The 14111-nt window shown below is 32.0% G+C and overlaps 2 protein-coding genes across 6 annotated transcripts; one reads left to right on the top strand and one right to left on the bottom strand.

The window, feature by feature from the left end:
- Positions 1-9: 9 nt before the first annotated feature.
- Positions 10-3353, bottom strand: LOC122515767. Of its 3 annotated transcripts, XM_043633200.1 has the most exons (6): positions 3224-3353; positions 3029-3163; positions 1901-2814; positions 1441-1812; positions 1148-1324; positions 10-1065 (listed from the first exon to the last, which is right to left on the bottom strand). In XM_043633200.1, the coding sequence occupies exons 3-6, from the start codon at positions 2789-2791 to the stop codon at positions 904-906; spliced, it is 1602 nt and encodes a 533-aa protein (XP_043489135.1). In that variant the 5' UTR covers positions 2792-2814; positions 3029-3163; positions 3224-3353; the 3' UTR covers positions 10-903. The 3 variants fall into 3 exon arrangements, with proteins under 3 accessions (XP_043489135.1, XP_043489132.1, XP_043489133.1); XM_043633197.1 differs by having other exon boundaries at positions 3029-3353; XM_043633198.1 differs by having other exon boundaries at positions 1901-2794; positions 3029-3353.
- A 589-nt stretch (positions 3354-3942) lies between these two features.
- On the top strand, positions 3943-12317 carry LOC122515765 (rho-associated protein kinase 2). 3 transcript variants are annotated; one of them, XR_006303375.1, is made up of 13 exons: positions 3943-4881; positions 4968-5220; positions 5298-5458; positions 5560-5898; positions 5984-7117; positions 7198-7498; positions 7633-7656; positions 7874-8280; positions 8356-8997; positions 9127-9537; positions 9620-9836; positions 9921-10225; positions 11008-11054. XR_006303375.1 is itself a non-coding variant. In XM_043633194.1 (13 exons), the coding sequence occupies exons 2-13, from the start codon at positions 5040-5042 to the stop codon at positions 11093-11095; spliced, it is 4128 nt and encodes a 1375-aa protein (XP_043489129.1). In that variant the 5' UTR covers positions 3943-4881; positions 4968-5039; the 3' UTR covers positions 11096-12317. The 3 variants fall into 3 exon arrangements, 2 of the variants coding, with proteins under 2 accessions (XP_043489129.1, XP_043489130.1); XM_043633194.1 differs by having other exon boundaries at positions 9921-10143; positions 11008-12317; XM_043633195.1 differs by lacking the exon at positions 7633-7656 and having other exon boundaries at positions 7865-8280; positions 9921-10143; positions 11008-12317.
- The last annotated feature ends 1794 nt before the right edge of the window (positions 12318-14111 follow it).

Genomic DNA, 14111 nt, shown 5'->3' with positions numbered 1-14111 from the left:
AGAGGAGCGTTAATATAAAGAGATTTATTAAAAGTTTTTCATACCATTTAAATGCGACAAAGTACATAGCAATATTCAGATAATAATATACTCATAATGAGAACATAAATAGATAACTTTTTAGTTATATCTTAGAATATTTTTAAAATTTAATTTTGCGCGCATTTAAAAACGACATACGATAATATATATTTAAATAAACAAAAACAAAATTTTATCAAATTAGTTTTATGAGACTGATTATATTATATTTTTTAAAAAGTCCAAACTTCTTTTTTTTTCTTTTTAATTCTTTTTTTTTTTTTTAAGGGAAATTCAATGTTACATTCTGTTTATATGCGATTAAATCTTTAATAAGGGCATTTTAAATTGTTAATTCCAAGTTTAGTTCTTTTTTGTACAGAAAACTCGACATTTTCATACAAGTTAAAAAAAGTTTTTGTTTGTACACAGATTTATCATCTCTCTGTTGAACAAGTTATAATTCAATTATTTCCAGATTACTCGCAACGTAATAATTCATTAATTTTCGTTTAGACGTATTTATATTAATTTGTCGATGTCAAATGGCAAAACTAATTCTAAATACGTATACTAAGTTTCCTTATTATAGCTTTCGATACAATTAATTACATGTAATTAGGAAACGATTAAATTACAATTTGTCCATAGCTACTTTTTTCTTTAGCTTTTTTTTTTTCAATAACTAGAACCAATGAGTATTATTTGTACAATTTCTTACGTTTCCAATATCCTTATGATGATCGAAATGAAATTGAAAAGATAAAATATAATATGCTAACAATGTAATATACATAACAGAATAGGGTAGACATTTGTCTTATCACAAATCTAAAACACGTATTTAAAATTTGTTAACGCCTGACAATTTAATTGTCAACGTTAATAAGTGAACACAATTGAACGAATGAGACCATCTCTGATACTATGGTCACTGTTACCAATTCCAAATGAAAAGAATACAGAATCACAGGTCATGTGTTGCGTGCACAGTCCCATTGGGTACCAACCAACTTTGTTAAAGACTACCCCCACGCGATAAATCTGTATCAAAAAAACAATGATATTTTTAATAAGATAATACTTATTTTTCTTTGATACGTAAGAATGGAAGAAAAAAACAGACCTTATGTTTTTGTATGTAAACAGCACGATTAAATGTAATTTCGACGAGAGTTCCAACGTTTACTTTAGTAGAGAAATGTGTGTATGTTAAACGACTGCCATCGGAATCTAAAAGATGAGCATACAGTATTTCTGTATATGACCTATCAGGATCCGAATTTTGATGTAAATTACTTGTCTGTAAAGAATAATTAGACGTATAATATATATGTACTTATTATAAAAGTTTCTTTTCTTTTTCATAGAATAGACTAACTTATATGTTTTCATATCTATATTAATAAATTAACATACCACAAAAGCAATTTGTGTTGGTACTTGTACACCCATAACACAAATGTTTTTATCCACACTGAATGTCACTGAACAATCTAATACATTGCTATTAAGGCAATCCGTTGGATGGGCTATCGCTCGAAGACAATAATACTTTGGTCCCTCACGAATTCCACCTTCTATTATAACCGTTGATGGATTATTCGTTTGACTTAGATTTCCAGATTCTTTTCTTACTCCTCCTTCTACTACCATTGGCGCTGCATTATGTAAAGAATTACTACTTTCTCCTTCTACATCAAAAGACAATTGGTATGGTCGAGATGTTGAGGGCCAAAATGTACATGAACTAAACGAATTGGTATGTGGAGTTGATACCCGTCTATGTTTCTATCAATTAAAATTCAATAGTAATGTAACTCAGAAATTCAAATGATTATACAAACAAATATATTAGCTCAATAAATTCAATACTCACGGATGGAAAAAAATGTGAAGACTGTGCTTTAATTGGTTTAGCCCTATTGTGCGTATCGCTGGAAAATCCTTCCGGTAATGGTGCTTTATTTTCTGTGCATAATATATTCATCAAGATAGCGAAAGCTTCATCTTGAGTCAAAAGAGGTGACATTCCTGGACTTTCAGCAAATTCTTGTGGTGTCAGAGTTAAAAATCTTATTTTGGATAAAGCATTACCAATAACAGATTTTAAGGACTTTCCATCGGTTGGATCTAATGACTTTCTTGCGCATTCTGCTTTAGCCCATCTCTCAACAGCAGTAAACAGATCAAGTTCTGAACTAATCTCTAAATCGACTTGTTCTAAAACGGTAATAACTGTACCCAATTCGACTTCCTCCCAACTAGATTCTTCTAAAACTTCGTTAGTTTTAGTGCATATTATTTGTAAACACTTTTCCATGAGCACGGGTTCTTCAAAAAGTTTAGCAAATTCATACGCTCTACAAGCTATCTTTGGAGACAAATCGAACCACAAATATTGCATACATTCTTCCACCAAGGACGGTAACATGTACTTTTTAGCGCAATAGCATAATTCGCAGGCGAGTTCAAATGAACCGAGATTAACACGATCAGTATATATATACTCTAATAGTGCCTTGAATGCATCCGGTTGAGCATCGCGTATTTGTATAGGATCATTTTTTTCTGCCATACCTCCATAAAACATTGCTTCAAATACAGGGCTGGACATCGCCAAAAACAATTTATGTCCCTTCAACGTCTCCTGATGTGGCCCTTGACCGACAATAAATTTGCAATCTGACCATTGTCCTGTTTCAAGCAAATATTTACCACGTTCTGATATCTTTTGCTTGCTTATCTGCCAGTCACAAGGTAGACCCATCTTCTGCGGAACACGTATGATACCTTTTAGCAATTTAATATTAAAAATTAAAATCAACTGCAAAGGATTTGTAAAGAAATCTATATATATATATATGTATAAATAAATTAGTTTATAAGTTATAAATATGATATATTAGAATAAATGTATACACGTAAATGATGGATAAAAATTACTGTGAATGAAATGGTTTTCGATGAATAACTTAGATTATTTAAATGATTAAATAGAACGTACCTATTCTTAACGCGACGTCTCACGTCGCTATAAATACGGAATATCACATAAACGATGCCAAAAAAATGCGTAGGCCGTATCCTACACGATCATCAAAATACGCGCGGGAAAACTCCAGACTTTTCCATAATAACACTGCGATTAATAATAAACAATTAAATATCAATAGGTTTAAATAACTTTTAACTTTATTACCGATTAAAACGAATCTATTCGAACGAACAAATTAATCGTGTAAAGAGACGTTTGGTCGACGTAAAATCTTATGTATCAGTCCTATGCACGAAACACCACCGCCATCTTGTCTATCGCCTACCACCATTACGTCATTTTTCCGAAGTCGTTGATACACCGTCCGAGAAAATTTCTCCACCCTGTTTGTCCTCGTTTTAAGAAAAAAAAAAAAATAAAAATAAAAAAAAAAACAATATACATTTAAACGTAGCAACATTTCTATTAAAAATATATATATCTACGCGTTGATAATCGTCTCATCAACTTCGTTATTGATAATGATAATAATAAAAAAATAATAACATACAGGAGAGATCGCATATCATAAAATCAGAAATTAGTTTGATTCGTTACGTTCGATTTTTGAACGCGAATAAATTTGGATTTATTTTTCTTTATCCCCCATATAATATCTATCTCTGTTTTATTATTATTATTATTATTATTATTATTATTATTATTATTATTATTTTTCTTTATATATATATATATTTTTTTTTCTTTAGAGTTTTTATTTCTCTCTTTGTTTTTCACGAGAGGTTATATTCTTTTCAGTGAAAGAAATTAACCTCTTCATCCTTTTCGCGCGTTAACGCGGAAGTGTTGTATCGCGGTATAGTTCGTATATATGTGCGCGTGTGTCGTGAATATGTATATGTGTGCGTGTATATAGTTTTTACTAGCTCATTCGTCGTCGTCGTCGTCGTCGTCGTCGTCGTAGTGTCGTTGTCGTCGTCGGCGGCTTTGACGACCGTTGTGAATTTTCACCAATGGCGCATGCACGGCTCAGCTGTCCGCGTTTAGGATTAATCCGCGCTGAAAGATAATGCTTTTTATAGTATTTTTATTCGATTAGAGTTTAAGTGGTGGGACGTAGGTACTGTGTGGTATAATTGTGTGACGCTTTAAGTTAACGTGGATTTACCTTTATTTTCCATTCGTCCTCCTCCTCCTCCTCCTGCTCCTCCTCCTTGTCCTCGTCTTCGTTGTCGTATCTACGATATCGAGCATTGAAAATGTAGGAAAAGAGGAGAGATAAAATTCTATTGTGATTTACTACGAACGAGCACTTGCTGTATTATAATATACCTATAAATGATTATAGTGTTCTATGTCATACGATTTTCATGTTGATTTCTCGATCGTGGAATATCTTAGTCATTTTCGTTTAACTATGTCTATTACGACACACGTTTCGAATTTTTTCTTTCGTCAGAAAGTTTACGAGTAATACTTTGAGATCCTTGGTCAAGAAACATCTCTAACAAAAGATTCCCTATATCAATTATATCGTCTATTGTATATGTTCAATTCTACCTGTAATAACACTTAAGTAAGGATCCTTTTTCTTCATATTTTTTTTAACAAATAAAACACTCCATTTCGAGTAATCAACATTTTTCATAACACGTACAAGCAATGCTTTTCTCGATTCGAACGTACCGTTTGCCTTTCATCAATCAAACGTGTCGTTACGATATCGGGTGTGCCAACAAGTCGTTGCACATTGACTGGATACATGTGTTTTTCAAAAATTTACCTCTTCTACTTCATCGTTCTGACATCGTATCTAATTAAGTAATGTAATGGTGCTACGTTACTTCTCCTACGCATCAAATGTAATTTACTATTCGATATACTTCTTTGTTTATATATTTGTATATACGTGCATTATTTTCTTTTAATTATACTCTTTGGTACGCAGGGAAAATGGACTAATGCACCAAGAAAAGAGTATATTGTTGCGGCATTGTAGCCTTAACTCCTAACAGGAGAAATGGAAATAATAAGAGATGAGGATAGGCGCAGGCGCCTGAGATTGTTGGAGGAACGTATTAAGGACCCTAGAAGTGTGACTAATATCGACAGTTTGTTAGATACGGTCCAAGCGCTTGTTGCAGACTGTGATCATCCTGGTGTTAAGCGTATGAAGAATATAGAAGCCTATATGAATAGATGTAATTATTCTATTTATTGATTCTATCTAAATGAAAGAAAAACATCACAGCTAACAATAATTATCTTTTTATTACAGATGATTCCGTCGCCCAAGATATTTGTAAAATGCGAATGCGTACCGATGACTTTACTTTGATTAAAGTCATAGGACGTGGTGCATTTGGTGAAGTTCAACTAGTTAGACACAAATCTACTCAAAAAGTCTATGCTATGAAATTACTCAGCAAATTTGAAATGGTAACACGTTTAAATGATAATAATTATTGTTATTATGTTTATATATATAAGCTCGTTTTATAGTATATTTATTTATTGTATTATTTTTTGATGATCGATAGATTAAGCGTTCGGATTCAGCCTTTTTTTGGGAAGAACGAGATATCATGGCTCATGCTAATTCTCAGTGGATAGTTCAATTACATTTTGCTTTTCAAGATCAAAAGTATCTCTACATGGTAATGGATTATATGCCAGGTGGAGATTTAGTTAATTTGATGTCTAATTATGATGTACCAGAAAAATGGGCCAAATTTTATTGTGCCGAAGTAGTGCTCGCATTAGATGCAATACATCGTATGGGATTTGTACATCGAGATGTCAAACCTGACAATATGCTGCTTGACAAGCATGGCCATTTGAAACTCGCTGATTTTGGCACGTGTATGAGAATGGATGCTGTATGTATTATGCTTAAATATGATATTATTTCCTTTCTCATTTTCAATAAATTTGAATTGTAATGTATGTGCTTGTATAATACAGGATGGATTGGTTCGTTCTGACACTGCAGTAGGTACACCTGATTATATATCACCCGAAGTACTTCAATCACAAGGAGGAGAAGGTGTATATGGTAGAGAATGCGATTGGTGGTCTGTTGGTGTGTTTTTATATGAAATGCTCGTCGGGGACACTCCATTTTATGCTGATTCATTAGTTGGAACATATTCGAAAATCATGGATCATAGAAATTCGCTACATTTTCCCCAGGAGCTTAACATTTCTCACTATGCAAAAAATTTGATATGTGGTTTTCTTACGGATAGAACTAAACGGTTAGGAAGAAATGGCGTGGAAGAAATCAAAAGCCATTCATTCTTTAAAAATGATCAGTGGACTTTTGAAAATTTAAGAGAATGCGTACCACCTGTGGTACCCGAATTGTCAGGAGACGATGATACTAGCAATTTTGATGATGTCGATAAAGAAGATGGGCCGGAAGAAAGTTTTCCAGTACCAAAAGCATTTTCTGGGAATCATTTACCATTTATAGGTTTCACATATTCGGGAGATTATCAATTATTGGCCATTAACGGGAAAGAATCTGTAGATGGATTAGAAAATCATATTAATAATGGTACTAACGATGATGCCAAAATCTCACAATTAGAAAATTTATTAGAACGAGAAAGAAGACAGATTGAATCTATGGAAGCAAGACAAAGAGCTTTGTCCATTCAGTTAGAAACCATGACACGCAGGGAGACTGAATTACGCGAAGAGGCGGGAAGAGCAGATAAGGAGTTAACTTTATTGAGACATAATTATAAAGAAGCACAAAGAAAAGTAGATCACGAAACAGAAACTCGTAGAAAGGCAGAATCCTTGTTAATGGAATTAAAAAAGAAATTTGATGAGGAACAATCTAGGAGAGCACGAGACGCTAGTAATTCACAACAAACATTTGAACGTGTTAATACATTAGAAAAACAAATTAAAGAAATGCAATCTAAATTGGAAAGAGAAACAGAGACAGTAACAAGATTACGAAAACAAGCTACTGAAATTACTGTAGCTCGTCAAGCTGCTGAGCAAATGGCTAATGAACTGCAAATTGCAAGAACTCAATTGCAAGCTCAACGCGATACCTTGCAGCAAGAAGTTGCCGCTTTGCAAGTAAGATTTATAAACTTATAGTCAAATTTATAGCAAATATATATGTATACTATTTTTGTGTGTTTTTTATTTCTTTATAGGGTCAACTATCGAAAGAACGTAGCTCTCGGTCACAGGCGTCATCTTTAACAGTAGAACTAGAAACGCGTTTATCTGCTTTACACCTTGAATTGAAACGTAGTCATGAAAAAGAAGAGAAGGCTACTTTGGACAACAGGCAGCTAAATGAAAAAGTATCGGCATTGGAAAAAGAAACAGCAAGTTTGACGCTTGAATTAAAAGCTGCACAAGCTAGGTATAATCAAGAAGTTGTTGCACATCAAGAGACGGAAAGGTCGCGTATACTATCGAAGGAAGAAGCAAATTTGGAAGTTGTTAAAGGTATCCATATTATTTATATATATATATATATATATATATACATACATATTTATATATTAATATATTATATATCTATCAAGATTACAAACAGTTTTATAAAATATATTATACTTTTACTTAAACGTACATCACAGGACATCATAATGGAATATTCTCAGGTAATAATAGTTATAATACTTGTTGTGTCGTTTCATCCGTTTAGTATCGTTTAAATGATTGTCAATTAATCTAATCAACATTTGGTACTTTTTATTGCATTCATATTGGTGATGCTCTTTCCTTTATGTATGTATATTATAATCAAAAATTATGTGTTGACAATTAAGAAAATAGAATTTTTAATGATATATTATCATTTTTAAACAGCTTTACAAGCAAAATTGAACGAAGAGAAGAGTGGTAGACAAAAAGCGGAATTACTTGCACAAGAAAAGGAGAGACAAACTTCTATGCTTTCGGTGGACTACAGGCAAATCCAGCAACGTTTGCAGAAACTTGAGGGCGAACACAGACAAGAAGTGGAGAAAGTTAAAGTACTTCAGGGTCAAGTTGAACAGGAACAACAAAAGAGAAATGTTCTTCAAACTGATTTGGCGCAACAGTCCTCGGAAGCTGGAAGATTACGTGCTAGGGAACAGCAGCTAATTGGTGAAGTAACGCAATTAAGAGAAGCCAAACGACAAATAGAAGAAGAATTGCATCATTTGAAGACTCAAAGAAATGTTGATCAGCTACAAACTAAAGAATTACAAGAACAATTGGAAGCAGAAGCTTACTTTTCGGTAAATATATTTATCATTATGTTTTTAAAATAAACAATATCCGTTGTTATTTCAACGAATGCATTTATTTTCTAGACTCTTTATAAAACACAAACTCAAGAATTACGCGAGGAACTTGAAGAGAAAACAAGATCGCAGCAAGAGTTGGAAGAAGAACGCAGTTCTTTGGTTCATCAATTACAACTTTCTTTAACCAGAGGAGACAGTGAAGCATTGGCAAGATCAATAGCAGAAGAAACTGTTGCGGATCTTGAAAAAGAACGTACTATGAAGGAATTGGAATATAAAGATGGAGTTGCTAAACATCATCAGGAATTGAATGCTAAAGAACAGATTATAAACAGACTTAAAGATGGGGAAGCGGAATTAAAGAAATCTGTCGAACAATATATTAAAGAGAAAGAAGACTTGAATAAACGGATGAAAGAACTACAAGAACAACTCAATAAAGCACAATCTAATGCAGAAGAAATAGAAAAACTCAGTAGTAAATTAAAGACTGAGCAAGTGCTTAAACAACAAGCTGTTAACAAGTTGGCTGAAATCATGAATAGAAAAGATGTATCATCTACTGGAAAAAATAAGAACAAGGCATCTGCTACGGATCTGAGAAAGAAGGAAAAAGACTGTAGACGCTTTCAGCAGGAACTTACTCAAGAACGTGAAAAATATGGACAATTGGCAGCTAAATGGCAGAAGGATTTACAAGATTTACAAGTAAGATCATTTTTAATCTTTATAAACTGCTTTTTATAAATGAAATATCTCTAACATCTAAATAATCTAACATCTAAATATCTCTAATCTCTCTCTGTTTTTAATTGAATATATTTTATAAATGTGAAGGCACAACTTGTGGAAGAAAATCAAGCAAAATTGAGGCTACAAATGGAATTGGATTCGAAGGATTCGGAAATTGAAACGTTGCAAATGAAAATAGCGAGCGTCAATTCAGAAACAGCAAGCGTTTCTTCCGTTGAAAATGATGGAGAAGATTCCGTTTTATCCGAGCACGGTTCTATGAGATTAGAGGGCTGGTTAAACGTGCCAAACAAACAAAATATTAAGAGGCATGGTTGGAAGAAGCAATACGTGGTCGTTTCATCGAAAAAAATAATTTTTTATAATAGTGAAAACGATAAAATGAACGCCGATCCAGTTTTGATATTAGATTTGAGTAAAGTATTTCACGTTAGATCTGTCACGCAAGGTGATGTTATCCGCGCCAATGCCAAAGATATTCCTAGGATTTTTCAGGTAAATTTCTTGATAATCTTCGTTATAAAACATAACGTCTAGTAATTAAAATAATGATTATTTTGTATTATTATTCGTGTAGTTACTTTATGCTGGTGAAGGTGAAGCTAGAAGACCCGGGGACGAAGGTAATGCATTATCTGGAATAGAATTACCACAACTTACAGACAAACCTGGTACTCAACAATTGAAGGGTCACGAATTTGTTTCAATATCTTATCATATGCCAACTGCTTGCGAAGTTTGTTCTAAACAACTTTGGCATATGTTTCGTCCATCTCCAGCTTTGGAATGTCGAAGTAAGTTAGAAATAATTAAAAATGAATGATTGGTTTTTAATGTAACACAAATTCTTATATAAATTCTTATATACGATTACATAGGATGTCGTATAAAAGTTCATAAAGAACATTTGGAAAAGAAAGAAGATGCCATAGCTCCGTGTAAACTACATTACGATCCAAACAGTGCACGAGAATTGTTGGTCCTTGCGGGAAGTCCAGAGGAGCAAAAATATTGGGTTTCAAGATTATCTAGGCGTATACAAAAATGTGGTTATAAAGCTAATTCACATGTCGATGGCACAGGACAACGTGTCTCGCCAAGGTAGCGTAGCCGTGCAGCTCAACGTAGCCAGGGACTAAATAGATCTCGTGTATTGTGGCATCGCATGATCGGGTTTAGAGAGGTTAGAGTCGTTTCATTATTTCCCCCTTTTCTCTTCATAAGCATCTCTTTCTATACTTACTAAACATATGAAATAGAGTCAATATTTCTAAGTGTGCAAGAATCACAGTGCAAAAATTAAATCAGTTGTTCGGAGAGTATGTGAGGACAAGGAAACCATCCAGGTTGGCCAATAACTGTGTTCGTTGTGTTTACTGAAATAAATAGGGATCGTATTAGCTTTTTTTATACACTGCATGTCCAGCATATGAAACAATGCATTTTTATTTGAAAATATCTAGGATAATATTTAGATAGGAAATGGTGTTCAGATGTACTGTCCTTTTTGAAGTAAATCGAAATGAAGCATGTGAAAAGAATCATTTAAAATAAATATTCAAGATCATACGTTTTGAAAGCTTATTATCATGTTAATGGGCCAATAATAAATTTATTAATCCTTTCGATACGTTCACGAGTATAAAGGATGAAATATTACACTGCAATACATATCAAGATATTTAGATTTATACTTATACAAATTTTAAATTGATGTTAAATATCTATGGATGACTATATAGTCGGTATAGTAGTATCAAAAGGATTAATATGCATATATTTCTGGAAATTGCTGATACGCTTTTGGAGCTTTACATATATCGGGCATTGATAGTTATTTTTGTTCTTTGGGAATGCATTTTTTGACACTCGTCATCTTATTTGTGCCGTTCAATTTGTAGATATAAAAGATTGAATAAATATTCTAGCTTCCTTATTCAATTGATTCTTCTATCTTTTTTTTAGGGAATCGACAAGATCGACGTTAAAGCCATATTTATCGGTGCAACAACGTTCAGCAACATTGCCAGCAAATGCCAGTATGGGCAAGTGACCTTAGCTCGCATTGATAATAATTCTTCAATCGTCAGTGCACTTGATATTGTTATCATTTAGTCCTTTTTTACTAAGGTTCGCGGTACTTTAGTAAAACCAGCGTCGGATCGGTTGATTTTTCACTTTGTACACCCGATGATGATGAATGATGATGATGATGATGAATGATGATATCATGATTTATTAAGTTCATTATTCTCACATACATTTTCCAGAAGCCATGTGTTTCAGAGTCTACTACTACTACTCCTAGTACTACTACTACACTACTTCTTCTACTGCTACTACTACTACTACTACTACTACTACTACTGCTACTACTGCTACTACCTACTTGTAGTTCCATGTGTTTGTGTCGGAATTAGCGATCGAAATACATTGTTAACAAATATCATATTAGTTGGAAAAAAAGAAGGAACAACACAGTAACAACAAATTAATTAACGACCATTGCGATAAACCGGATATATTTGATTAATCGGTTATTATAGCAATGCAAGAAGAAAATTCTAATCAAGTCCCAGAGCTGTATGGAAAAAACAGGGTTAATAGGATATACCAACAACAAGTGGAGTTTTAACAAACAAACAAAAATATCATTACTTTTTCCGTAATATAACCACACGTTATATACAATCAAGGAAACTAAAGTAATGCGAGAATGGAAAAGGATAAGAAAAGAATGACAGTGATGGAATCGTTATTTATAATAACAGTTATCGACATGAATAATTTTAAACAAATTAGCGGGAAAAGAAATAACAGAAAACAAAAATCTGCGATAAAGAAATCAAAGTGATGTATTAACGAACGATTTATGCGCAGCCTTCTTCTTCTTCATCTTTGGTATTAATTTGACTAGAAAAAAATTCATTGTATTATTATGACAAATGACTTTATCCATTTGTCGGAAGATACTCGATTTGTTGAAACTTTAATTAATTGATTAGGCATATCGCATATTCATTATAGTTTGTATATGAATGCTTAACTCTAACGTTCTTTGTACATACACTTTTTCGGCACCATATCCAAGGGATCGAACGGTGAGGTGCTTAATCATTTTATTTTATTTTATTTTATTTTTCTTTTTTAATTTTATTTTTTTCCGTTTCTTATCCTAAACGTAGAGAATCAAGATGGATATTCGAGCATTATTTGCTTGGAATACTAACGAGTATATATATAAATATCACACAGGATTGATAGTATTATATTATTAAAAAAAAAAAAAAAAGTTTTTATATTTTTTCGAAAGTAAAAAATATTTAAATTCTTACTACATCGAATTAATAAAGGAAAAAAAAAAGAAAAAAGAAAAAAAGAACTTATAAGAAGACAAGTTTATCGCGCTTACTCGTAAACGTGGATCATCGAAAAAACAGCTGCCAAAGTTTTGTTTCTTTGCTTAATTTTGTTCTTCTTCCTTTTCTTATATTCTTTCTTATTATTTTTCTTTTTATATATATATATATATATATATACACATATTTTTTTTTTTAACGCGTAAGCTATGGACATTTGCGTTAAAAGTTTTTCTTTCTTTTTTTTTTTTTTTACACACAAGCGAAAGTAAATGAAATTTTTTAAGAGAATATTAAAGCAACCGATAATATAAATAAGAAAAAAACAAAAAGAGTTAAAGAGAAAGAGAAAATGAATTATCAAAACCAGCACAACGATAAGTGCTAAGAAAATAAACAAAAAAATAAAATAATTAATTAAATAGTAAGTTTAAAAAAAGAAAAAAACAAATAAAAAACGCTACGAAAAGAGCGAGCTTCGTTGTACAGTAGATGTAATATTTACAGTTATGACATGCGAAAGTTTTAAAATATAATTATATACGAGAGTGTGTTCGCGCGAATTTTTGAAATTGAAATAAAAATAAAAAAAGAAAAGAAAATATTAAAATAATAATTATAATAATAATAATAATAATTATAATAATAATAATATTAATAATAATATTAATAATATTAATAATAATAATAATAATAATAATAATAAATATAATAATAATAATAATAATAATGCATAATTTCGAGAAAGGAAGATAGAATAAAAGAAAGAAAAAAAAGAGAGAAAGAGACAGACAGAGAGAAAAGAGAGAGAGAGAGAGAGAGAGAGAGAGAGAGAGGCTTAGGATTCTATCGTCCGTGCCCTGCGTTAGAAAATAGAAGAAAAAAAAAGGAAAAAACGTGGCACCTGACGACAAAAAATTAGTACATATTACATATATTATTATTATATATATGTATAAAGAATGGGAAAAAAAATGAAAAAGGATTAAAAAAAAAAAGGATAAGCGTACGAGTATTAACGCGTTGTCGCCGCTTGTGTTCTTACAAAAAAAGAAAAAAGAAAAAATACAAGAATAAAAAAAGAAAATAGTACTCCTTTCTCAGCGATGCGTTCAAAAAAAAGCTTTACGTTTTTTTGCGTAAAATAATGATGATGATGATGATGATGATGCCCATACGATGATAGGAAAGAATAATACGAAAGGAAAACAAAATGGCGTGCGACTTTTGCGCATCTCAGTCCTTTCCTCCTTACTTCTTTTTTTTTCTTTTTCTTTTTTTTTGTAATTAATTAAATTATTTCATTGATTAATTGTACAACACTTTTGGAAAGAAAAGAATTTTTTCGCGAGTTTCTTTTTTCACGCGAGAATTGACACGGTGCTCGTTCCCCCTCTCCTATTCTCTGTGTATTATAATTTGGAATAGAAAGAAAATTAAAAGAACAGAAAAGAAAAGAAAAGAAAAGAAAAGAAGTGTGGAGCTTCCAAATAAACCAAACATAATTTTTAAAAATAATCAACGCAACACACAAAACACGCCGCAAGAAAGAGCAATTAAATGGACAAATGTTTCTTTTACTTTACGAATAATTTCGCGCCATTGTGAATTTGAACGAACGAAGAAAAGAAAGAAAGAAAGAGAGAGAGAGAAAGAGAGAAAGATGAATTTTTTTCCAGCGGTAAAGTAATATCACTATCATCCAAAAAA

This window comes from Polistes fuscatus, unplaced genomic scaffold (assembly GCF_010416935.1).
Source record: "Polistes fuscatus isolate 324 unplaced genomic scaffold, CU_Pfus_HIC Scaffold19, whole genome shotgun sequence".
Taxonomy (NCBI): domain Eukaryota; kingdom Metazoa; phylum Arthropoda; class Insecta; order Hymenoptera; family Vespidae; genus Polistes; species Polistes fuscatus.
Note: the sequence above shows the minus strand (reverse complement) of the source record. Positions and strands in the feature narration are given on the sequence as shown.